Raw genomic sequence first — 26,569 nt, 5'->3', positions numbered from 1 at the left:
TTTTCTCGAAAAACGTAAAAAATGTTATGTGTTTGGTGATGATGTAGATTTAACGCATTAGGTCCCATGTCCCACTGAGCCACCATCTTGCCGATTATCACCTATTCAAGGTGTACGAGCACCTCTATTGTACATACATATCAATGAAATGACTATTATTAAATAAATAATAAATGAGTATTGGGGGTCTGATGGGTTGGCATTTAATGGCATTGTCAAAAACAAACAACCCTTTGCTCTATAGGAGTTGTCTTGACTCAACATGATAAATTGTTAAAATTGCAAAGTGCAAGTAGAAATGGAGGAATTTATGATTCTATACTTTACTGCTCATTGCCTTGGTTACTGACCTCCACCTGCCAGTGGTGGTTGGTGTCCTAGGAGTGTGCGCGTGCATGCACTTTGCTCTAAAGCTGGCAAGATACTGGATTCAGACAGCTTCAGTGTCCTGCAATTCTCCAAGACTGCAAAGGCAAAGCTGACTGTGCCATCAGCATGGGAGAGCGTGCAGTTCAGACCACGAGTTCAACCATGCCATTGGCCAGAACTGTCAATCTTCAGGAGGGCACTGCCCTCTGGCAAGTAGGAAGCCGAGAGGCAGAGTGACGGTGCACTCCTGAACATAAAAAATGAGAAAACATCTGTTATATAACCAGTCCAGGACAGCTGCAAATTCACCATAAAATGTACACAGATAAAGGTAATCATTCGTTCCAGGTCATGTGTAGACATTAGTGTGGATAACTCCGCTACCCTCCATAGAATCTTATGAGCACCAACTGTCATTTCTTTTCTCTGCAATGGGGAAATCTGTATTCGCTGAGGACATATTTTACAGGTCGAGTGTGAAAGATCAGTCCAGGAGAAGAAAGAAGCAGATTTCTATTATATGATACATTATATTACAAAGTTGCTTATTTTCATGTGTATTATTGATTTAGGAAATACAAATTAAACAAAAATTTCTTTTAAGCTCCAATCCCATTGGAAACACCCCGGACTAACCTTAAATGCCCACTTTTTGATGATATTTATACAATATCGCCCATTTAAAGGCTAGGACATCTCCGACTTTGCCAGGATTAAATATGAAACATTAGAATATTTTGTACTTTGCTTAACTCAGAAAACTTGATTTAACATTTGGGGGTCTTCGGGGCCCGGACATGGATGTGGTCACAGAGTCTTCACCATCCAGTGGATGAACAGTGAATCATGCTTTTCCCCACTTTTCTTGGTTATTAGTGATCCGTTGGTCTCCTCCGTCCATCCGCCATCTCCCCGCACAAGCACACACGCACACTTTCCAACCAGTCCTGGAGGTGGAACCAATGACCCCATTTTAGGGAAACAAAATCCATCCTTATCCTAAATATGGCAATCACCGGATCCAGATCCCGGGATTGTAGGAGTTTATATTTGTAACCGGTATTTTTTGGAGATGTGTCGGAAGCTAGAATTGCTAGAGCGGAAGCAGGATTAGCCAACTCGTTCTCCCCAAGAATTACTTATACATTTACATATTTTATTAGAATTTATTAGAATTCTGCACTGTTCTTTTCCTCCGTTGTTCTTCTTCGTAATACATTAATACATCTCCCTTGACAAGATGACATGTCAAACTGTTTGCTCACAGCGAGCACGGGCTTGTAAAAAAAAAAAAATGTTATAGCATATTGTTCCTGAAACTTCAGGTGACTTTTATGAATAAGCTGTCCTGTGTGTACAGGTGGAGTAACACTATTTCTGGTCATTATAGGATTTGCATCCTGTATTTTTCTCCAGTTTTTCCCTCTGCGGGCTCTATCTCTAATTTACAGGTGTCTCTGAGCTAGTGAGTGAACACTAGCTGCATCACAGCACACACAGAAATTTGAGATTCCTGCTCTCCTGACTCTGTCTAGCACACGTTCAGAAGCAGCAGCAGCATGGATTACATCATATCTTCAACGGTACTGAGCTGTGCATATGTGAATCCAGCTTTGGTGTGAGATAAACACTAACTATAAAGCAGCAGAATAGAGGACTTTATACAGCAGTATTGAGCATTGTAGCTGTGAATCCAGCTTTGGGGTGAGATAAAACACTTACTGGAAAACAGCAATTTATCAGTGTGTGTTTTTCATTTATCTCTCCTCTTATGGAGACCACTTATCTTCCTTTCTTCAAAGACATGACCCTCTAAACATTTGAATGGCCGATGATTGAATTTATCATCGCTGCAAACCCATGATCTTATATTAATTCTGAGGGTCTGCTGTTACATCATCCAGAAAAGCACACAGACTGTCTACCATGTCGCTCTGACAGTGAGTGATAGATGTGACCGTGCCGCTGCAGGATTCTGCTGGCAGGAGTGGGGCATTATTTTTACAGACATCTTTGCGTCAGGTCATTATTTTCAATATGGAACAGATTTCCATTCTCTCACACCGAGCTTGTGTGACACACGTAGGCGATACATCTCGTCAGAGACTGCTCCTGGTGTATGCAGGCCCATGGTGGGCCGATCATCACTTTTGATCTTTATTCATCTCCTTTCAAAAGCTAAAACTTTTTTTTTTTCAGGCGGCAGAGTTTTATCAATACTTGATTTTCTTGCAGTAGGAGCTATGGTTTTTATCAGTACCTTTTTGGGGTCCCTATACAACATTCTGATTTCTTTTTAACCTATGTTTTGGATTGATTTTTTTCCGTTTAGGTGATCGCATAAATGGGTATTCAGGTGTTTGAAATCTAAATCCATCAACACTTTAAATCTTCTATCTGTTGCTGCATTCCTAAGAAGTTAGTGTTTAATTCACATGAGATGCCCACCGGCATCAGGGGCTTATCTCCAGCATTCTGTAATGCATTCTGTAATGCTGTAGATAAGCCCCCGATGTATCCTGAAAGATGAGAAAAAGAGGTTAGATTATACTCACCCGGGGGGCGGTCCCACTGCGGTCCGGTCCGATGGGTGTCGCAGGTCCGGTCCGCGGCCTCCCATCTCCATAGGATGACGTCCTCTTCTTGTATTCACGCTGCGTCTCCGGCGCAGGCGTACATTGTCTCCCTGTTGAGGGCAGAGCAAAGTACTGCAGTGCGCAGGCGCCGGGCCTCTCTGACCTTTCCCGACGCCTACAGTACTTTGCTCTGCCCTCAACAGGGAGATAAAGTACGCCTGTGCCGGAGCCGCAGCGTGGAGACAAGAAGAGGACGTCATCGTATGCTGTAGATAAGCCCATGATGCCAGTGGGCGTAGCTCACCTTCGATTTTGGGGGTGACAGGTTCCCTTTAAGTGCTCTGGGTGGGACAGAGCACTTCCCAAGGTCATTTCCCCACCCAGCACCGGCCTCTTTAGCTTGATCAATAACTTACTGTCTGTGTGATGTCAGGCCCCAGGCAAGGAAATCAGACAGTGAGCTATCAATCAAGCAGGAGGAGGGGGAAGGGGGTGATATTAAATTTTACAATATTGTAAAAGTTTATAGAAGTATTGCACTTTACCCTGCAGTAGTGTAATATTATAGTATATTATACAATGACAGTTGTAGGTGTATAAAGATGACAGATACCAGGATTATTACCATCATCATCATCATGTCTTACTACTTCACATGCGGAACCTCCTACTCCAGGAACCTGACCGCTCTCTTCTTGTTCCTACCCGAGACGCCCCTCGTTACACTCACCCACAGACTGTAGTGTGTCACCGTGAATTCCTTCCCCCTTTCGATTCCCGTGCACGTTGGTGACGGAAGCCGGCTTTTCGGGACTCGCTGGTGACACCCGCTGTGGTATCCGCCCGCCTGTCATCGCCATGACCAAGGAGGAGAATAAGGGGTAAGATGCGCGGCCGGGCGGATTATTAACCCCTTGCGTGCATTACTTTAGCGGCAGAGCAAGAGGTACGTGTCACGTGAATGTTGCATCAGGAGTTGTGGAGCTTCTAGTGCTGGAGGCGTCTTTCCGCTCCTGGACAGGCTGGGACTTGTGGTACTGTGCCAGCTTGCTGATGGACAGTATTGGGGCAGTGTCTGGTTGTCACAGGACATGATGCAATCGCTGCAAGTCTCCTGCTGTCACATCAATGCCAAAAGTGACCCCAGCCCCTCATAGTGGGGCGCGGAGAGGGGGCAGCGAGACAGTGGCCGACAGTCCCCACTAAGATACCCCCCAAAAGTGTCAGTGCAGAAGCCCCCGTACCAATGTGCCAGCATGTAAGTGTTCTGCAGGATCCTCTGTGACGGACCCCAGGCCAGCCCCTAAAGTAATTCTGACCCCAGGCCAGCCCCTAAAGTAATTCTGGCCCCAGGCCGTCCCCTAAAGTAATTCTGACCCCAGGCCGTCCCCTAAAGTAATTCTGACCCCAGGCCAGCCCCTAAAGTAATTCTGACCCCAGGCCGGCCCCTAAAGTAATTCTGACCCCAGGCCGGCCCCTAAAGTAATTCTGACCCCAGGCCGTCCCCTAAAGTAATTCTGACCCCAGGCCGTCCACTAAAGTAATTCTGACCCCAGGCCGGCCCCTAAAGTAATTCTGACCCCAGGCCGGCCCCTAAAGTAATTCTGACCCCAGGCCGGCCCCTAAAGTAATTCTGACCCCAGGCCGGCCCCTAAAGTAATTCTGACCCCAGGCCGGCCCCTAAAGTAATTCTGACCCCAGGCCGGCTCCTAAAGTAATTCTGACCCCAGGCCAGCCCCTAAAGTAATTCTGACCCCAGGCCGGCCCCTAAAGTAATTCTGACCCCAGGCCGGCCCCTAAAGTAATTCTGACCCCAGAGGCCATCCCGTAAAGTAATTCTGACCCCAGAGGCCATCCCGTAAAGTAATTCTGACCCCAGAGGCCATCCCGTAAAGTAATTCTGACCCCAGGCCGTCTCCTAAAGTAATTCTGACCCCAGGCTGGCCCCTAAAGTAATTCTGACCCCAGACCGTCCCCTAAAGTAATTCTGACCCCAGAGGCCATCCCCTAAAGTAATTCTGACCCCAGGCCGGCCCCTAAAGTAATTGACCCCAGGCCGTCCCCTAAAGTAATTCTGACCCCAGAGGCCATCCCGTAAAGTAATTCTGACCCCAGGCCGTCTCCTAAAGTAATTCTGACCCCAGGCTGGCCCCTAAAGTAATTCTGACCCCAGACCGTCCCCTAAAGTAATTCTGACCCCAGAGGCCATCCCCTAAAGTAATTCTGACCCCAGGCCGTCCCCTAAAGTAATTATGAATCCAGACCGTCCCCTAAAGTAATTATGACCCCAGAGGCCATCCCGTAAAGTAATTCTGACCCCAGGCCGTCCCCTAAAGTAATTCTGACCCCAGGCCGGCCCCTAAAGTAATTCTGACCCCAGGCCGGCCTCTGAAGTAATTCTGACCCCAGGCCGGCCCCTAAAGTAATTCTGACCCCAGGCCGGCCCCTAAAGTAATTCTGACCCCAGGCCGGCCCCTAAAGTAATTATGAATCCAGACCGTCCCCTAAAGTAATTATGACCCCAGGGCGTCCCCTAAAGTAATTCTGACTCTAGGACGGCCCCTAAAGTAATTCTGACCCCAGGCCGTCCCCTAAAGTAATTCTGACCCCAGGCCGTCCCCTAAAGCCTGATTTAACTTCCTTAGGTTTTTGCACCAAAAACGCAGCAGAAACTGACGTCTTTGTTTTTTGCTTAGTTTTTGCACTTGCTCATTGCTTTCTGTGGGTGAAAAAACACTGAAAGAAGTGACGTGCAGCAGTTTTCCAAATAAGTCAGGAAAATACAACCAATGTGTGTGCATGGCATTTTTGAAATCTCATAGACTTTGCTTGTACTGTAAAACGCTACTTAAAATTTGCATTAAAAAATGCTGCAAAAATCCTATGTGTGAACGTAGCCTAAAGGTTTCTTTTTGTCTGTGACAGCTTCTTTCCAAACACTGTAGCACAGTCGTCCCGATGACACAGTGCAGATTGCACAATCCCCGGTCAGGAGCAGAGCGGGCGCCATTACTGTGATCACGTACATGGCGGATACTCACTCTTGATTGACAGCCACATGTGCTGCCTCATTCATCCCTGGCACAGAGTCATGGTGGGCAGCGAGGCTTCTCCGGCTCATTAGTCATTATATGACTGACAGGCATACATGGTGACATTCCAGGGGTCTCTGTATTATCCCTTCCCCCGCTGGGTTTGGTCTTTATTTAAGGATGGTGGCAGCAGTCACGTCTTTGCAGGCGAGGCCCCGCGAAGTGAGTTTTGACAGGCAGGTGCCATGTTAGAGCTGGCTATAATTACATGTGCTGGCGTACTGAGCATATAAATGTGTACTACCTCTTTAAATAAAGAGACACAGTCACCAGTCAAGATCTATTCCTATAATTCTTAGCTTTCTGTTTCTAGGACAGCTGGGTGACAAACAATATGGCTGCCATTACATTCGTGCTCAGGTCACAGCCTGCATTTTCTAGTATTCATATTGGGTTTTTTAGGACAATTTTTTTTTGCAGATTTCTGTAAAATCTGTACCAGGATCAGTAAAAGGGGAATAACGGTGTTTGCAAATACTTCTTATTCATCTTTTAATACAAAGTTTTATAACTGTCGAAGGTACTTTTGGGAGGGGGTTTATGAACCTCTTACAACTGTTTACTGCTGTGAAAAGTTGCAAACGTTGGGGAAAACATTTTGAAACTTTTCCCCTCTTAGCTCTTATGTAATAATTGTCCAGAAGTGATTGGCTGCAGCCTGCAAATGTACTATATTGCAAATCAGAAAACGAGCAAAGATTGTAGCTGAAATCTGCCCCAACTGAGATCCAGGATATCTGGCTGCCGAAAGATGTACCAGTCTTGACAAATGTCCCTCACCTTACCAAGATCTCTGCTTGCTGTCAATGACTGAAATCATTCCTTACTAGAGCCTGAGAACTCCCCCTGACCATGTGCTACACTGTAAGGCTATGTGCACATGTAGATGAAACCTTTGCGGATTTTTCCGCACCTGTTTTGAGAAATCCGCATGTAAAAAGCACTGTGCTTTACCTGCAGATTTATATTGGATTTTATGCGGTGTTTGTGCGGATTCCAGCTGCGGTTTTATACCCGCAGATTCCTATTATGGAGCAGGTGTAAACCGCTGCGGAATCTGCACAAAGAATTGACATGCTGCGGAATAAACAACGCTACGTTTCCGCGCGTTTTTTTTCCGCAGCATGTGCACAGTGGATTTTGTTTTCCATAGGTTTACATGGTACTGTAAACTCAGGGAAAACAGCTGCGAATCCGCAGCAAAATCCGCAACGTGTGCACATACCCTAAGGGTACATCCACACGGGTCAGATAAGCAGCCGAAAGTCCGCAGCAGAAATGAACTGAATATTCAACGTGTACTCCACAGTTTGCAATTTATAGGGTGAAAACCACAAAAGAAATTCACAACAAAATCTACAGGATTTCTTGCAGATTTTCCTAATGTGGAAATCCTTGAGTGGACGTCCTCTGACACACCACCTAACTATGTCGGTTGGGACAATAATTATGTTTCCTTTCAATAAAAGCAAGCAAAGATCCTGAAATACAAAATTTAAGTTGCAGAGCGTTTCATCCTGCAGCACAGAAAAGAAGGTCTGCGGGGGCCGCTCTGCTCCCTCTATGTGTGACGCAGGTGTTCGGGGGGCGATCACAGATTAAGGCGCTGTGGTTTGGAGCAGGTTTGTGTATACACACGAGACCCTCATCTTCCTCATCCTCTGCCAAGTCTTTTGTTGTGCCCCCGCCATCGTTGTCATCACATCCACACCTGTAGCGTTTGTTAGCGGGGGGGGGCTTTAGGTAGGCACGATGTAGCCTGCGGGGGGGGGGAGGGGGTAATCTGCTCTATCACCAGACTGCAGGCAGTCTTCATACTCGCCGTGGTTTCTGGATTATATCAGTATGTCTGCCATCACAGCTCACACATGGGACATCGCTCTGTTCTCCCAGACATATGACATAATAGTGCATGAAGGCATCTGGGTCATGAACCTGCGATTATCGGTGGGGGAATGGTGGTAAAATACAGCCACACAACCACAGGGATTGTAAAAAAAAAAAAGAGATCCTCTCGGGCAGTGATCAGGATCCTCACTCCCCAGTAGCCATGCAGTGTAAGCCCAAAAAGGTTTGCCTGCATATAATGCATTTATAGAAAAACCAACATAAATTTAGGTCAGAATTCCCATAAGTTATATGCAGATTTTGATGCTGATTTTTATTTATTTATTTTTTTTTGCAGAATTGGCACGGACTTCACCTTTTGCAATGTTTAGGGTGAAATTTGCAGCAAAAAAAATCTGCCCTAAAACCTCCATATAACACATGCAGCTACTGCAGTGAATTTGTGTAGATTTTGCTCAGAAATCTGATGCTTAAGCACTTCTTTAATGAAAAACGTTTGCTTTTAAAATCCAAATCGCAGGTCAATTTATGTGCAGAAAATATCCTCGTCGTGTAGATGAGGCTGCTGAAAAATCTGTGCTCTAAATTCACAGGAATTATGCAACACTAGATGGTGGCCCGATTCTAACGCATCGGGTATTCTAGAATATGCATGTCCACGTAGTATATTGCCCAGCCACGTAGTATATTGCCCAGTCACGTAGTATATTGCACAATGACATAGTATACAGCACAGAGCCACGTAGTATATTGCCCAGTCACGTAGTGTATTGCCCAGTCACGTAGAATATAGCACAGAGCCACGTAGTATATTGCCCAGTCACGTAGTGTATTGCACAACGACATAGTATACAGCACAGAGCCACGTAGTATATTACCCAGTCACGTAGTGTATTGCCCAGTCACGTAGAATACAGCACAGAGCCACGTAGTATATTGCCCAGTCACGTAGAATACAGCACAGAGCCACGTAGTATATTGCCCAGTGACGTAGTATACAGCACAGAGCCATGTAGTATACAGCACAGAGCCACGTAGTATATTGCCCAGCCACGTAGTATACTGCCCAGTCACGTAGTATATAGCACAGCCCACACAGTATATAACAGTGGCCACGTAATATCTAGCACAGCCCCCGCAGTATATCACACTGCCCATGTAGTATATAGCAGCCACGCAGTATATAACACAGCCCACGTAGTATACAGCAGTGTGGGCACCATATCCCTGTTAAAAAAAATAAATAATTAAAATAAAAAATAGTTATATACTCACCCCCTAGGATCCACTGAAGCTCCGGCGAGACCGCTAAGTCTTCTGGGTAATTTCGCAATGCACCACTTGGAACGGAAGATGGCGGCAGGCGCGAGCGGCTCGGCGGACAACGGAGGGTGAGTATAGCAGGTTTTTTGTTTTTTTATTATTTTTAACATTACATTTTTTTACTATTGATGCAGCATCAATAGTAAAAAGTTGGGGACACACAGGGTTAATAGCAGTGGATATGGAGTGCGTTACCCGCGGCATAACGCGGTCCGTTACCGCCGGCATTAACCCTGTGTGAGCGGTGACTGGAGGGGAGTATGCGAGCACTGGGCACTGACTGTGGGGAGTAAGGAGCGGCCATTTTCTTCCGGACTGTGCCCGTCGCTGATTGGTCGTGGCTGTTTTGCCGCGACCAATCAGCGACTTGGATTTCCATGACAGACAGAGGCCGCGACCAATGAATATCCGTGACAGACAGAAGGACAGAAAGACAGACAGAAAGACGGAAGTGACCCTTAGACAATTATATAGTAGATATAGATTCACATTTGAGCTTTTTCAGACTTGCTTTGTTTGTTTTCTCATATATTAAATGAAAAATTTAGATTTTCATCAGCCATTTGGATCAGATTTTCATCTGCTTGTCCATTGTTATCATCAGTTTTTTTTTCCGTATGCCGCCCCCCAGCCCCTAGAAAAAATAAATACATATATTCTCCTGCCCATTACTTGTATGAATAATTATGAGCCGTGATTTGGTCAGACATGAGCATGTCTCTGTGATTTTTTTTTCCAGATGCGTGAGTGTGTGAACAGTCCCTTAATGAGGCCTTCGGCTGCGATCACACACTCAAATCTTCAACGGCATATAATGCCACGGATTAGAGGAAAGTCCTCGTCAAAATAAAAAAAAATGTGAGATTTGTTGCAGATTCGCTGCGTTGCATTGCAAAAAGCGACATCTGCTGTAAAAATCTGCAGCATAAGATTGTGCTTCTGTGCTGGGATTTGTAGTCCCATAATAGCTGGAACGCCATAGATGACTACCTTACTGAGGACTTGCTTTGCTGAACTCTATTTTTTTTGCTGGAGTTTCCCATTATGTGGCTCATCCAGTCGAGTGCCCTAAATCTTTACATTCTGATTCTGATACATTGTAACAAACGTGAGCTCTATGGACTGGATGCATCTGAATGTAAACGATTATCATTTCCATTTTTTGGCTGCAAGCAGAGATGTTGAACTACACATTGTCAAATTCTTGTTAACCTTTAACCCTGCATCAAAAGAATGATGAAATATTCTGGATGATTGGCCGGTCATAGAAAAGTAGAAAACAAAATCAACTTCTAAGAAAACAGAACTTTTCTGCCCCAAATCAGCAAATTATTAATTTGTAAAATTCTGCACCATGTTGTCTGCTGGAAGTAAGGGCCTGATTATCAGATTTTCTGGGTTAGAGGATGAAGGATTCACATCAGGAATTGTTCTCTCATTCCTCTAAATAGAGTATGGATCTGATGTTTTTTTTCATGGTGTGACCCAGAGCCGGCGGGTATGATGCCACAGAGGGCACAGAGAAGCCGCCATGTCTGCGGGAAGCGTCCTCCTGTAGACAGATTTGATGAGGCCGATGTGACATTGAACCTGTCGTCTGCATTCCGCTCTGTTTAGGATGAGGACAATGGATTGCGGATGTGGGGGGTCTTAATTCAGTTGATCCCCCTTTCCCCTCCATAGGAGGTGACTAGGCCAGGCAAGGTATTGCAGCATTCTCCGAAGCGAGCGTAAGTGTTCTGGTCCCTTTAAACGGCTGATTGTTGGGGTGTAGTTGGACTCCATAGGTCCTTTAGTGAAAGGTTGTACTAATGAAAGGCTAGCTAATCCCTATAGTAGCTGTAATAACCTAAATCTGAGTCACCACCCAACTTTCCTAGAGTCCTGAATGGCAGTCCTCCATATGTAAATGAGAAGGCAGCTGTCTCAATCAAGGGACTAGGAAAGCTGGATGACCACCCCTGTGTCAGGTGTTGTGCAAACATATTTATTTCCACCCAACTTTCCTGGGGTCAGGAATGGCACTAATGCTTAGCTGTGTAGTAATATTGAGAGGAGAAGATAGGTTGGCTATTCAGGAGTATAGGAAAGCTGGGAGGCAACCCTATGGAAACTATAATAACCAAATAGAAGTTACCACCCAGCTTTACCAGGGTCCTGGATGGCAATTATGCCTAGTTAAGTTGTAATTTAGGAGTAAAGAGATGATTGGACTTCCAAGGGTCTATGAAAGTTGGGTGACGACCTCCAAGTGAGCTGAATAGTATCCGAGGAGTTGACAGCAAGCTTTTCCGGAGTCCTGAATAAAAAATATTCCGTGCTACTTAGTAATACAGGAGTAGGTTATGTTTATTCAAGTGAGTAGGAGAGCTGCGTGGCAACTGCTGTATGTCTGTTACCCATCTTTCCTGAAGCCCCGAGTGACAAATCTACCTAGTCATGCGGTAATATGGGAGTGGAAGAAGCAGATGTACCACTCAAGAGTCTGTGAAATCTGGGTGACTATGACTGGCAGTTTTAATGACCTAGATTTGGGATACCACCCAGCTTTTCTGAAGCCCTGAATGGCACAAACAGTAATATGTGAGTGAAGGAGGCCATTGTGCCATTGAGGACTTGTGGAAAGTTGTGTGACAACATGTATGGGTCCTGTAGAGGCCTCTGTATTGATTACCACCCAGCTTTTCTGGAATCCTGACTGTGTAGTGATACAAGGACAGCGTCTGTGGGTGCTGGAATGGCTCTACATGTTCTTGGCTGGTAACTTTTTTTCTTTTCTGTGGCTTCCAGTACGTGTTGCTGGTGTGCACTGGTATCGTATGTGTTCAGCACCCGGCGTGCCGGCTCCACCTGGTTCATGTGACGCCGTGAAGTTGGCGTCTGTATCGCTCCATCTGCGGGGGTTACATCACGTTCTGTATCTCGTGGTTTCAGGATGTGGCGAGATTTGTGCTGCGTTTACATGCGGCGCTGCCCGTCAGCTGTCATATCACCTGCCGAATATCGCCAACATAAGAAGAGGCAATCGTAGTGTTTTGGGGTTTTTTCACCTCTTTAAGTAAAAAAAAGCATAGAATGCAATAACCTCTGTTCAATCAGATTTATAGATTCCGGATTATCAAATGTTCTGATGTTCTGGATTATACAACAGTATATTTATTTATATATTTTTATAAATAAAAGTTACTAAATGTAAAAAAAAAATATTGCTTTATCTTTTTAAAGGAACTTTTGTGTAAATAACGCTAAAAGCATTTATTTTTACTTAAACGCATGCATTTTGGACCAGAAATAATTTTTTCTACTAAGTTCCATTGAAAATTTTTTGACGTTTGCCTCCTACAGCGCTGAATGTTGGCGCAATCTATTGCTGGCTGCAGAATGAGTTAACTGAGGATCCATTAGTGAGCTGGACAGTTCGTATCTCTTACCGTATTTGTCTTTTTTCGACCTCCCGTCAGCTGATTTATTTTCAGCTCAGCCTTGATGTGGTCATAAATCAGCACAAAAGCTGAATTCAGATGGGCGTATTTCACTGTTCGTATATGAACCGTAAGGCCCGGATGGACAGTGGGTCTCCCGACCCGAACGTATAGCTTCCTATATGTCTACAAGGCTTTAGGTTCTGGTCTGGAGACCCGTAGTCAGCCCGGGCATTGCGGTCTGTATTCAGGCCGTGAAATACCTGTCTATTTGTAGTTACAAACTCCCCATAAGAACGAGCTCACTGCGGACTTCTCAGTTATCTCCTTCTGCAGCCAAAAATATGCAGGGAAACAAAGGACCCGCAAAAGCCAAAAGGTGCAACATTTTTAATGGAAACGCATTTGATAAAGTGATTCTTCAGATCATTGCACCAGTAAAAGTGCAGCTTTCTATGTTGTGTTCCATTCTCTCTACTTCTAGGATCCCCGTCTGCTGTCAGCGAATGGAAACAATTCTTAATTACACCCATAAACTGAAATTCTGCACAGGCCTGATACCTCTCATGTAAATGACCGTTTTCTGCCATTGTATCCAGTCCAGGCAATCTGCAGTTCTGGATTCAGATTAGAACGTTTTATTTGCACTGATACATTGTAGCAAAATATGGTAACATGAGCAAAAGTGCAAACAATAAATCTGCCTTTCTGCCACTGATGCAGGGTGAACTACATGGAATTGCAGTTTTTCAGCCTTTGGATATAAACGAGAATGTTTCCAGTCACTGACAGCAAGCTGGAATCGAAGCAAAGTCTATTGGAAAGTTGCAGGATTTCTTATTTCACAGCGATTAAGCATCATTTACATTAGACCGGACCGTCCCTTTAAGCCTCCAGATAATTGGTGTAATTAGAGTGCCCTCTTAAGATCCAGTCGCTCCTTTTTCCTGCACGTCTGGCACTGTGCACATAATAATGATGAGGGTTCGTTAGTGCTGCCATGGGAACCTGGCGGCATTGTGAGTAAATATTTGAGCTCATTTGCATACGTGGAGAGAGCGCTCATTGTGTTTATGAAGTGCAGCGAGCGCGGACCTCCCATATCGCAGCATGCAGACAGATGGATTTAGCGTCCGCGGCTCATCTACTCTTCACACGGGCTCACTTCATTGTCCGGGGGCTAGGAGTATGGCGAGCTCAGGCTTTCACTGCAAGTAGTCATCACAGTTTGGGGGTCACTTTTCTGGAATGAGGGGGTAAATCAGTGCAGTCAAGAGTGAGTCTATCTGCTCCGTAATCAGACTCACACGGGTTATTAAATATAGTCCATAGGAAAAAGCAGCACAGACAGGCGACACGCCGCACCATAGGGAGAAGATGACCCAGGGGGTCCCTGCATCCATTTAGTCAGAATTTTCCCAGAAAGTACTTCCCTGGTAAAAGTGAATTCAGACCAGCCAGATTTACTACAGATTTTACCTGCATCTTTGCACTGGGAAAATTCGCAGCAAATTGCAGACAGTATAAGAAAAGTACAAAACGCATCTTCATGCTGCAAATATGCATGTGATGCCCCTGGTCAGTTCACACTGCAGATTTTCTCTTCAGTATCATAGACTCATAGAATATTAGAGTTAGAAGGGACCTCCAGGGTCATCGTGTCCAACCCCCTGCTCAATGCAGGAGTCACTAAATCATCCCAGACAGATGTCTGTCCAGCCTCTGTCTGAAGACTTCCATTGAAGGAGAACTCACCGCCTCTCGTGGCCGCCTGCTCCACTCATTGATCATCCTCACTGTCAAAAAGTATTTTCTAATATCTAATCTTTATCTCCTCCCTTTCAGTTTCAATCCATTAGTTCTCGTGTTTCCATGTGCAAATGAGAATAATGATCCCTCTACACTGTGACAGCCCTTCAGATATTTGTAGATGGCTATTAAGTGTCCTCTTAACCTTCGTTTTTGCAAGCTAAACATTCCCAGATCCTTGAATCGTTCCTCGTAGGACATACTTTGCAAATCACTACCTATCCTGCTCCAGTTTTTCAAAGTCTTTAAAATGTGGCACCCAGAACTGGACACGGTATTCCAGATGAGGCCTGACCAAGGAGGAGAAGAGGGGGATAATTACTTCACATGATCTAGACTCTATGCTTCTCTTTAAACATCCTAGAACTGTATTTGCCTTTTTTGCTGCTGCATCACACTGTTGACTCATGTGCAGTCTGTGATCTATTAGTATACCCAAGTCTTTTTCACACGTGCTGTTTAGTTCTATTCCTCCCATTCTTTAAATGCAATTTTCATTTTTCTTGCTCAGTTGTAGAATCTTGCATTTCTCCCTGTTAAATACCATTCTAATAGTTGCTGTCCATTTTTCAAGCATATCTAGAACCTTTGTCTGTCTTTTCTAGTGTTGGCTATCCCTCCTGTATTTGCATTGTCTGCAAATTTGATCAGTTTACCTTCAGTTCCCTTGTTTAGATCATTTATAAACATGTTGAGCAAACTCAGGCCAGGACAGAGCCTTGTGGTACCCCACCTGAAAGACTTTTCCTATTGGATGTGCAACCATTTACCACCGAGTACGGTCACTGAGCCTGTTATGAATCCACCTAACCGTAGCCTTTCAATCCCATACTTTGTCATTTTTTCAATAAGGATAGCATTTATCAAATGCTTTGCTGACGTTGAGATATACTGTATCTACCGCATTTCCCTGATCCACCTAGTCCGTGATTCCATCATACAAGGAAATTAAATTAGTCTGACATGACTTGTTTGTGATGAACCCATGCTGGCTGTGGTTAATTACTGTGTTCTTATTCGAGTACTTGGATACATGTTGTTGGCAGTGACCAGTAAACGATGTGATGGCGCTGTGCTCTTCAGCTCCATTTACCATTTATATCTGACCACCTCCAATCAGATATTGACGACTATCATCTATATCTAAGTAATCGAAAACCTCTAGTTTCATTCATTCATTCATTTTCAGACTTCCCCAGTCACGGATAACCACTTTGCTTGCAGCCAAATTTAATTTTTTTTTATCTTGTGGGGGTTTCTTTCCCAGTAATATAAGCTTGATGTGACTTTCATGTATCCAGACTACTACTTCATTAGCTCATTTGTCAGCACAGTTTCTATCCTGTGCCTCTAGGACTGGCTGGAAAGATATACAGGTGCTTCTCACAAAATTAGAATATCATCAAAAAGTTCTTTTATTTCAGTTCTTCAATACGAAAAGTGAAACTCATATATTATATAGAGCCTTTACAAACAGAGTGATCTATTTAATAATAATAATAATAATAATAATAATGTTGTTTATTTCTGTTAACGTTGATGATTATGGCTTACAGCCAATGAAACCCCAAAAGTCATTATCTCAGTAAATTAGAATACTTTATAACAACAGCTTGAAAAATGATTTTAAAATCCAAAATGTTGGCCTACTGAAATAAATGAACTTTTTGATGATATTGTAATTTTGTGAGAGGCACCTGTATTTCTTCTCCATGTGCGACCCTCCTTACCTGTTGGGGGTCTCGGCTAGATAAATGACTTACAAACACTCTGCAGTAGTAAAATAATAGGTTCCCCTTAAAAGTTTTCTATCATTCGATTCATGCGTTCTCATGGGAAGAGGAGACAAGAACTGCAGACCCCTGACCATGATTCCACCTTGGTATGCAGTCCGCTCCATAGACTTGAATGGGGAGATGTGACCGTGTGCCCATTTCTGCATTAAAATGTGCCCCTGGATGCAGTAGCAGATGGAGGGACCACCTTTTTCACACTGGGTGGGCAGATATTTACAGCATATCCTGTGCTTCTTACATAGATAAAATCTTAGGGTGAGAAATCCCTACTATTTTGGCACATCTGATGTATATTAATATCTTGTCTTTAGGGGGCATGTGTTGCTCTGTTAATACCCCCGTCATTAGGGCATGCCTCTCGGGAACATCTTATATTTAGCCAAGAAAGCCCCCATCAGCAGGAGCGGCTGAGATGAAACGTCGGGATCATATTTTTGTGCTAATTGACTCTTCGCTTATCCTTTATTATTGAACTGCAGATATAACTGGGGCCAGAGGATAGAAAAAGAACAAGAGTCCTCCACAGCGTACCATCAAAGGGCTGCTGGAAATAACACCCGGCTCGTCTGCCCAGAAATGGCTGCTAGCCCCAAAAGTTTTGGGTAGTCTGATGTTCACTTCCGGCTTATGGTGGTCATAGGATTTTGATAATAGTCCACATGGGAGCATCATACAGAAATGGACCCCCATACACTTTAGATCCCACTTTTTGTTAGGGCATTGGACACCCATCTAATGTGTATGGGCGGGAAGAAGATGTCAGTGAAGATAAGGATCAGGCATATTGAATATTAACATGCTCAATCCTTTTTGTGTTCAGGGAAAGATGATCTCCGAGCCATGTGTATTTTGGGGGTCCATGGGAATAGCTATCTATTACCTGGTGTAAATGCCGCTGTTGTCATGAATCGGGCGATGTTATTCTTTTGTTTCTGTGCCTCTCTGTTCCTTATATTACATCCCTTTTTACCCTGTAGACCGCTCTGGTCCAATTAGTCAAGTAGGTGTGGTCCTCATGAATAGGACCACGCCTTTTTGGTAAAAGACCAGATTTATTTACCAAAAAGAGGGGGCCTTGTCTCAGGAACGGAGAGGCGCAGAAATATAAGACAAACTCCGCATTTACACCTTGTAATAAAAGGACCTATTTCCGGCAAGTGATGAGCTCTGTAATCATGTGCTGTTCTCTCCCCTTCTCCGTAGTTTTGGTTTTGCGGTTCCTGTAGAATTTCCCTTCTCATCGTACCATTGTCAGTTAAAAGCCTCTTAACACGAGCTCAAAATGGATAAATTATTAATTAAAATTCACGAGCGGTTTATGGCATGTCATCGGCGTGAAGGACAACGGCGTTTTATCACGGACGTCGCCGCCGATTGTCTGGAGCTGACGAGTCCCTGCAGAGTGTGATGGTAATGGGATGTAAATGCAGCGCAGCGGAGGGGCTCCGGGATGTGGCCCCGGCCTTTTGTTACGCCACACATCAATCATCCCCGCTCCGCCATTGTGCAGACGCTTACATTTAGCCTCACGACGCCCGCGAGACCCTCACTTACAAATCACATTTATCTTCCGATAGCGCAGATTAATATGGCTGCCACTGGAAACCAGTCACATCTTACACTGGTTACATCGGATTCTGTTTTGTTTTTCAGATACATTGTGACAAAGCAGGAAGCAGTTTCGTAACAATGTAGCAGGTGTTTAAAGGGACACTATCCTTATAAGTTTATACCGTGTCTTTTTATCCTATTGTTGTCTGTTATCAGTGAGATGAGTGAAGCCCCCAGCAGTGGGCACAGATGACCCACTTTGCTGAAGGATGATCCTTGTGAAACTTACCTGTCCGGGAAGTCAGAATGGCAGAGATATCTAAAAGAAGTGGTACGTAGCTCATCGATCACACGCCCAACACGTCCCGAGTCTCCTGATCCCTCCCAACAGACTCCCATCTTATGACTTCATTGTGGTGGGCGACCATTGATGCCAGTAATTGGCCGAGCTGGAACAGGCACGGGAGCGTCCGGTAATCAATGAGCGGAGTATCGATTTTTTTTTTTTTTTTTTTTTTTATCCTTTTCCCACTTTTACCTTCTCCTCTTAAGTTTTCTGAGTTCCATGGAAATGAATGGAGAGAACTGCACACCCATGACCCCTCTATTCTTAGATAGATGCGTGTCCCGGTGGTGGCATCCTCATCTATTGGGCATTGGTGGCCTATCCGAAGATGGGACCATTGCGCCACGATTTCTGTTATAATCGGAAACCACGTCTCGAGTCTGATAGGAGCCTTAGATCCTGACGAGTGTAAACGCAAAGTCCCATTTACAAACAGAAAGCAGAGATTTGGGGATAATAAAATCCAATGTATTAAAAAAAAAAGTGGAAATGATTAAGCTTTATTTATATGGGACCTGACAACCCCAATTTAGGAAGAGTAATGGGCACAAAGCCGAGGCGGAACAAAGCGCAGCGTCTCGTCTCCTTTCTCCGCTTGCTCGGCGGAGCGTCGCCCTCTTCATCATGTTGCGTCTCTCGCTGATCATTCACCGTTCTGGACTGAAATTCCCCCATGTATAAACCTAATCATAGAGCGATTGGCACATTAGCCGAGGCCTGAGACGCCCGAGGAATTTCTCCGATCAGAAGTCAAGTGCAAATGGGGATTTTCTCGGCGTGCAGATGGCGCGCTGGTGACAGCCGAATGTACAACGCCAATCAATTAAGCAATTTGCCCTCGTACAGAACGTCGCGGAATCTAAGGTAATCCCACATAAAGCACCACGGCCTTGAAGGCTCCTGGTAAAGCGGCGGCCGCTGAGTGACGGGGAGACTCGGCTCGAGTTCCGCACATTCCTCCCAGTCCGTTCTCATCACTTTCCCCACAGCTGAGCCCCCGGCTTCCCATGTGTGTCGTCTACTTGTAGCCTTAATCCCGTAATTAAAGGCCAGCCTGTCCGCCATCATGACTGGCAGCCGCCATTGTCGTCTTGATGTCCCGAAGGTCAAAGAATCCGGTAAATATTCATTCGGCATAAACCGGCCCCATGTGGAACAGCCGGAGACCAAGGTCGTTAAGTGGCTGCAAGAAGCGACTCCACCCAAGGTCAGATTGGTGGCCCGGAATTAGTCGCAGGGAGGCTAAAGCAATACTTGCACTTTTTTTTTATTTTGCAAAATGTTTTATTTTTAAAAAAATTGGAAGCTAAGTGAAATTTTTCAAAAAGTTGCACATATGAAATCGCACATGATTTGGGAAGACCTACTGAGCCGGGCTCTGACATTAACAAAAACCACATGCGATGTGTAGACTCGTCTCCAGCCTAAATGACCCCCGTTCCGGCTGGTAAAGTGTGTGGCCGGGCTAGTGCAAAAAGGGACATCTCGCTCCTTCACTGAGCGGCCGCGGAGGATGGTGGGATCCCGCAACCCCAGAAGTTGGGAACGACTTTAGCTCAAAAGGGGCACGTCGAAGCGCTTTTGTTAATAGGTTATTTCTAGAAAAATCACCAATGTGTGGCTGCCCACTCTTTTGTGAAAAAAGGGGCATCTCCCGACTGGTGAAAAGTCTCTGTAAATACATGTATTTGGGGCTAAAATTATTATTTTTTTACAATTACAGTAGGTTTGTTTTTTTGCACAATTCTGACTGCAGAATGAGTTAACTGAGGATCCAACAGTGAGCTCCTTCTGATGAGGATTTGGTAACTTTTACCTGTCTTTTTTTCTTAGCTTCTCTCAACTGATCTGTGACCATATCAAAGTTCAGCTCAGAAGAAGACAGATGAGAATAAAATCTCCCTATTAGGCTGTCGTTACACTAGCAGTGTTTGGTCAGTATTTTACATCAGTATTTGTAGCCAAAACCAGGAGTGGGTGATAAATGCAGAAGTGGTGCATATGTTTCTATTATAATTTCCCTCTAGTTGTTCCACTCTTGTTTTTGGCTTACAAATACTGATGTAAAATACTGACCAAATACTGCTGGTGTGACGACAGCCTTAGAAGAGGCTTACTGACGGAATCTCGGTTAACTCAATTCTGCAGGCAGCAATGTGCAGTGAAACAAAAAGCCTGTAAGAGCCAAACAGAGCAAACAGAAATACAAAATACATGTAAAAAAATAAATAAAAAAATCGATTGTGCCCATATTCTTACATTTAAATGTTGCAGTTGTCACGAAGCTTTCCAACAGAGGATCATTCATGTTATCTCTCGTACAAATCTCTTTAATTTATAGCTGGTAGCACATGCTGAGATTACACAAGGGGTCATGCTGCCGAGGGGACACAAGGGGACATGCTGCCGAGGGGACATAAGGGGACATGCTGCCGAGGGGACATAAGGGGACATGCTGCCGAGGGGACACAAGGGGACATGCTGCCGAGGGGACACAAGGAGACGTGCTCCCCAGGGGTCATGCTGCAGAGGGGACATGCTGCCGAGGGGACACAAGGGGACATGCTGCCGAGGGGACACAAGGGGACATGCTGCCGAGGGGACACAAGGGGACATGCTGCCGAGGGGACACAAGGGGACATGCTGCCGAGGGGACACAAGGGGACATGCTGCCGAGGGGACACAAGGGGACATGCTGCCGAAGGGACACAAGGGGACATGCTGCCGAGGGGACACAAGGGGACATGCTGCCGAGGGGACACAAGGGGACATGCTGCCGAGGGGACACAAGGGGACATGCTGCCGTGGGGACACAAGGGGACATGCTGAGGGCACACAAGCGGACATGCTGCCGAGGGCACACAAGGAAACGTGCTCCCCAGGGGTCATGCTGCAGAGGGGACATGCTGCCGAGGGGACACAAGGGAACGTGCTCCCCAGGGGTTGTGCTGCCTAGGGGGCATGCTGCCGAGGGGACACAAGGGAACGTGCTCCCCAGGGGTTGTGCTGCCTAGGAGACATGCTGCCGAGGGGACACAAGGGAACGTGCTCCCCAGGGGTTGTGCTGCCTAGGAGACATGCTGCCGAGGGGACACAAGGGAACGTGCTCCCCAGGGGTTGTGCTGCCTAGGGGGCATGCTGCCGAGGGGACACAAGGAAACGTGCTCCCCAGGGGTTGTGCTGCCTAGGAGACATGCTGCCGAGGGGACACAAGGGAACGTGCTCCCCAGGGGTTGTGCTGCCTAGGAGACATGCTGCCGAGGGGACACAAGGGAACGTGCTCCCCAGGGGTTGTGCTGCCTAGGGGATGTGCTGCCGAGGGGACACAAGGGAACGTGCTCCCGAGGGACTCGCAGCCATTAAACATTTTGACGTTTGCTCGCTGCTCACTGAATGGGAGCCATCGTGTATATGTCAGGTTTTGCTCCTGATGGTATGTAGGGAGCCACATTTCTGAGTAAGTTGTTGGCCACTTGTTTATTTATCCAAAAATTTCCGTAGGAAAAGCCATTTTTCCTCTGTTGCCACTGTGGGAAATGCCTTTGTTATGTTGGATTTGCACTGAGCCCATCTGACGGACGTGTAGATCTGGATTCTGAAGGTTCCCCCGATGACTAACGTGTTTTGCCCGTCCAGCGCCCCACAATGGCCTCTGATTCAGAAGACTGCGGTGCCCGATGCCAGGCAGGTGCATGCACGAGCCGGACATGAATGTGTTTGCTGCGCTGTGGCACCTGTTGCTGTTATTGTGCTGCTTTCCTGGCTGCTGGGATTGTGGCTCGGCGCCTGTTCTCAGGATCACATCCTCTCGTGCACAGCTTTGGGGTCTATACTTAGTGTTCCTGTGCGTACGATCCTGGGCCGCGCGCTGCCACCGCTGACTATAATGATCTCCTAAGTTTGTTTAGACAGCTACTAGGAGTGTACAAGCCAGAGTCTATACATGACCCATTGTAAGTGGAAGAAGGGGATGCAGCGGGGTCACGTTCCTCCCTGCAGAGAGTGACATGTCAAGCCTGACATGCCAAGGTGAGGAGACTTGACATGTCAATCTCCGCAAGGAGAAACGTTACCCCTTGGATCCTGGTCAGACGTCTCACTCAGCCAAACCAGATCTCACACTTTGCACTGAGGAGGGGCAGTACCCCGAAACAGTGTCTGCAAATTGAGATTCTGCTTTGGCTTTTATCTTACCGTAAGTCATGTGACAAGGCTCGTTAACGGGTCAATATTGACTTGTAGGATCGCTACTTTCAATAGGTGGCGCTAGAGTTCTAGTCCTACTTCCCCTCTAAAGAGACAATTTGTAGAAGTGGAAGAAGTTACGGTAATTGTATGGCTCTGTGCAACTGTACTATAATGACAGGCTATGGTGGCATTATTTATTATTGACAGAGCATAACCTGTATGGCACTGTGCTAAATACAACCATACTGTAAGCATGCGCTATGGTGGCATTATTTATTACTAGATTGTGGCCCGATTCTAACGCATCGGGTATTCTAGAATATGCATGTCCCCGTAGTATATGGACAATGATGATTCCAGAATTCGCGGCAGACTGTGCCCGTGGCTGATTGGTCGAGGCAACCTTTATGACATCATTGTCGCCATGGCAACCATTATGACATGTACGTCGATACTGTGCCCGTCGCTGATTGGTCGAGGCAGCCTTTATGACATCATCGTCACCATGCTGTGCCCGTCGCTGATTGGTCGAGGCCTGGTGGCCTCGACCAATCAGAGACGCGGGATTTCCAGGACAGACAGACAGAAAAACCCTTAGACAATTGTCTAAGGGTTTTTCCGTCTGTCTGTCTTTCTGTCTGTCTGTCCTGGAAATCCCGCGTCTCTGATTGGTCGAGGCCGCCAGGCCTCGACCAATCAGCAACGGGCACAGCGACGATGATGTCATAAAGGACGTAGACATCTCACGTTTCTGATTCAGCGACGGGCACAGTATCAACGTAGATGTCATAATGGTTGCCATGGCGACGATGATGTCATAAAGGTTGCCTCGACCAATCAGCGACGGGCACAGTCTGCCGCGAATTCTGGAATCATCATTGTCCATATACTACGGGGACATGCATATTCTAGAATACCCGATGCATCTATATATATAATTGTCTAAGGGTTTTTCCGTCTGTCTGTCTGTCTGTCTGTCTGTCCTGGAAATCCTGCGTCTCTGATGGCGGCCTCGACCAATCAGCGACGGGCACAGTATCGACGTAGAAATCCCACGCCTCTGATTGGTCGTCATAAAGGACGTAGACATCCCGCGTCTCTGATTGGTCGAGGCCGCCAGGCCTCGACCAATCAGCGACGGGCACAGCGACGATGATGTCATAAAGGACGTAGAAATCCCACGTTTCTGATTCAGCGACGGGCACAGTATCGACGTAGATGTCATAATGGTTGCCACGGCGACGATGATGTCATAAAGGTTGCCTCGACCAATCAGCGACGGGCACAGTCTGCCGCGAATTCTGGAATCATCATTGTCCATATACTGCGGGGACATGCATATTCTAGAATACCCGATGCGTTAGAATCGGGCCACAATCTAGTATAGTTATATTTGGCATAGTGCAATACCCAGCATGCTTTGTACATAATAAATAAAGCCGCCACAGTCTGTTCTTATAATACGGTTGTATTTAGCACAGCTCCATAGCTGATAATCTTTATACTTAAATAATGCCACCATAGCCTACTCTTATAATCCAGTGGCATTTAGCATAGTGCCATACCCAGTATGCTTTGTACATAATAAATAATGCCGCCACAGACTGTCCTTATAATACAGTTGTATTTAGCATAGTATCACATATAATACACTTTGTGCATAATAAGGGTAGCACGGTGGCGCAGTGGTTAGCACAGCAGCCTTGCAGCGCTGGGGTCCTGGGTTCTAATCCCACCCAGGACAACATCTGCAAAGAGTTTGTATGTTTCCTCCGGGCACTCCGGTTTCCTCCCACATTCCAAAGACATACTGATAGGAATTCTAGATTGTGAGCCCAATCGGGGACAGTGATGATAATGTGTGCAAAACTGTAAAGCGCTGCGCTATATAAAAATAAAGATTATTATTATTATTATTATTATTATAAATTATGCTGCCAAAAATTAAGTACAGAGCATATTGGGGATGGCACTGTGCTAATTATAACCGTATTATAAGGCAAGGCTATAGCGGATTTATTTATTTACGCAGCATATCCTGCGTGGCACTATACTAAATACAACTATTATGACAGGCTATAGTGGCATTATTTATCTATAGAGCTTATGTTATATGGCACTCTGCCAAGTACAGCTGCATTATCATGACACAATATGGTGGTATTATTTATGTAGAGAGCAAATCCTGTATGGCACTGTGCTAAATAGAACTGCATTATAAGGACAGGCTATAGCGGCATTATTTATGTACAGGGCATGTCATGTATGACACTGTGCTAAATTACAGCTGTAATATAACAGTAGACTATGGCGGCATTATTTATTATGTATAGAGTATTTGCCAGTGCAAAAACTGTAGATGTGAATGTGTATAACACCCTGTGATTGAAGAAAAGGTGTCCAGCGTCAGGCAGCTGCGGCACGAGTCACCGCATTAATGTGTTTGCTGCCCTGTGATACCTGTGAGGGTGATTGTACTTCTGGCTGCTGCGAGTCACGTAAATATATTGTGAGTAATAGGAAAATAAATGACAAATAAAGTCACCAGGAAATGTGCAGTCAGTGAGAACCAGGGAGCGAGACCAGGATCAGAGGAGGATCCATCCATGATATGTCACATGTAGACGTGGGTTCTGTAACCGCTGTGCTGTTCTGCGACCCTCCATAGAAGCCCCCTCTCTACTCCTGGTAGGGCCAAATGGGGCCCCGTGATCATGATATTGAGGATCCGCGTCTATCAGATGTTTATGGCACAACCTGTGCACACCTACGATGCCCATTCACCTTGTGGATAAATGCGTGGATTTATTTTCTACCCCTCTGCGCATCATTTATGTACTGTGTGGTGGTGTCAGAGCCGTCATGGCTGCAGCATCGAAAGACACTAATATCACAAGGGATGGATCAACCAACAATGCAGAGTAAGACCCCAGTGACTCAGCCACAAAGAGCCGGTGTCATGTAGCACAGTCTGCTGCCCGATGTACCATGTCCCTCCTGTCAGTCTAGACGGCATCAGGTCAGCCCGACGAGGGGTTAACAACGAGAAATGCTGAGCCTGCGTCCTGCACTGCACCACCATGGCAGATCATCTCCCATCAGAGCCTTCCTGTACTTAGACATTTATTATCACACCTATACGATGTGCCTGTCATTCGCTGCATAGTGGGGAATAATCAGGGTCAGGGGTCCCCTGTTCTGTCTATTACACCAGTCAGTGAGGCCACTGCTGGGCACATCTAGACAGGGAATGAATGGATAGGGGGTCCGACATGTGCACGGCACTCTACATTCTGAGTTACTCTATAACTAACTTGGATTACTTGTAGTTTCTACTGATGCTTTATTATACTCCAGAGCCGCACTCACTGTTCTGCTGGTGCAGTCACTGTGTGCATACATAACTGATCCTGAGTTAGATCCTGTATTATACTCCAGAGCTGCACTCACTATTCTGCTGGTGCAGTCACTGTGTACATACATTACATTACTGATCCTGTGTTACACCCTGTATTATACTCCAGAGCTGCACTCACTGTTCTGCTGGTGCAGTCACTGTGCACATACATTACCGTACATTACTGATCCTGAGTTAGATCCTGTATTATACTCCAGAGCTGCACTCACTGTTCTGCTGGTGCAGTCACTGTGTACATACATTACATTACTGATCCTGAGTTACATCCTGTATTATACTCCAGAGCTGCACTCACTATTCTGCTGGTGCAGTCACTGTGTACATACATTACATTACTGATCCTGTGTTACACCCTGCATTATACTCCAGAGCTGCACTCACTATTCTGCTGGTGCAGTCACTGTGTACATACATTACATTACTGATCCTGTGTTACATCCTGTATTATACTCCAGAGCTGCACTCACTATTCCGCTGGTTCAGTCACTGTGTACATATATTACATTACTGATCCTGTACAGGATGTAAGTTAGGATCAGTAATGTATGTGCTCAGTGACTGCACCAGCAGAATAGTGAGTGCAGCTCTGCGGTATAATACATGATGTAACTCAGGATCAGTAATGTAATGTATGTACACAGTGACTGCATAAGCAGAATAGTGAGTTAAGCTCTGGAGTATAATACGTGATGTAACTCAGGATCAGTAATGTAATGTATGTACACAGTGACTGCACCAGCAGAATAGTGAATGCAGCTCTCGAGTATAACACAGGATGTAAGTTAGGATCAGCAATGTATGTACACAGTGACTGCACCAGCAGAATAGTGA

General features: G+C 45.6%; 1 protein-coding gene across 1 annotated transcript in view; it reads left to right on the top strand.

Moving 5' to 3' along the window:
* Positions 1 to 3,664: 3,664 nt before the first annotated feature.
* The window catches only part of DARS1 (aspartyl-tRNA synthetase 1), an 80,398-nt gene continuing 57,493 nt past the window's right edge, over positions 3,665 to 26,569 (top strand). Inside the window, exon 1 of the mRNA XM_069732872.1 lies at positions 3,665 to 3,826. Coding sequence (XP_069588973.1) covers positions 3,804 to 3,826 — 23 coding nt within the window. The 5' untranslated portion in view covers positions 3,665 to 3,803. The remainder of the gene's footprint in view (positions 3,827 to 26,569) is intronic.

This window comes from Ranitomeya imitator, chromosome 7, assembly GCF_032444005.1.
Source record: "Ranitomeya imitator isolate aRanImi1 chromosome 7, aRanImi1.pri, whole genome shotgun sequence".
NCBI classification, from domain to species: domain Eukaryota; kingdom Metazoa; phylum Chordata; class Amphibia; order Anura; family Dendrobatidae; genus Ranitomeya; species Ranitomeya imitator.
Note: the sequence above shows the minus strand (reverse complement) of the source record. Positions and strands in the feature narration are given on the sequence as shown.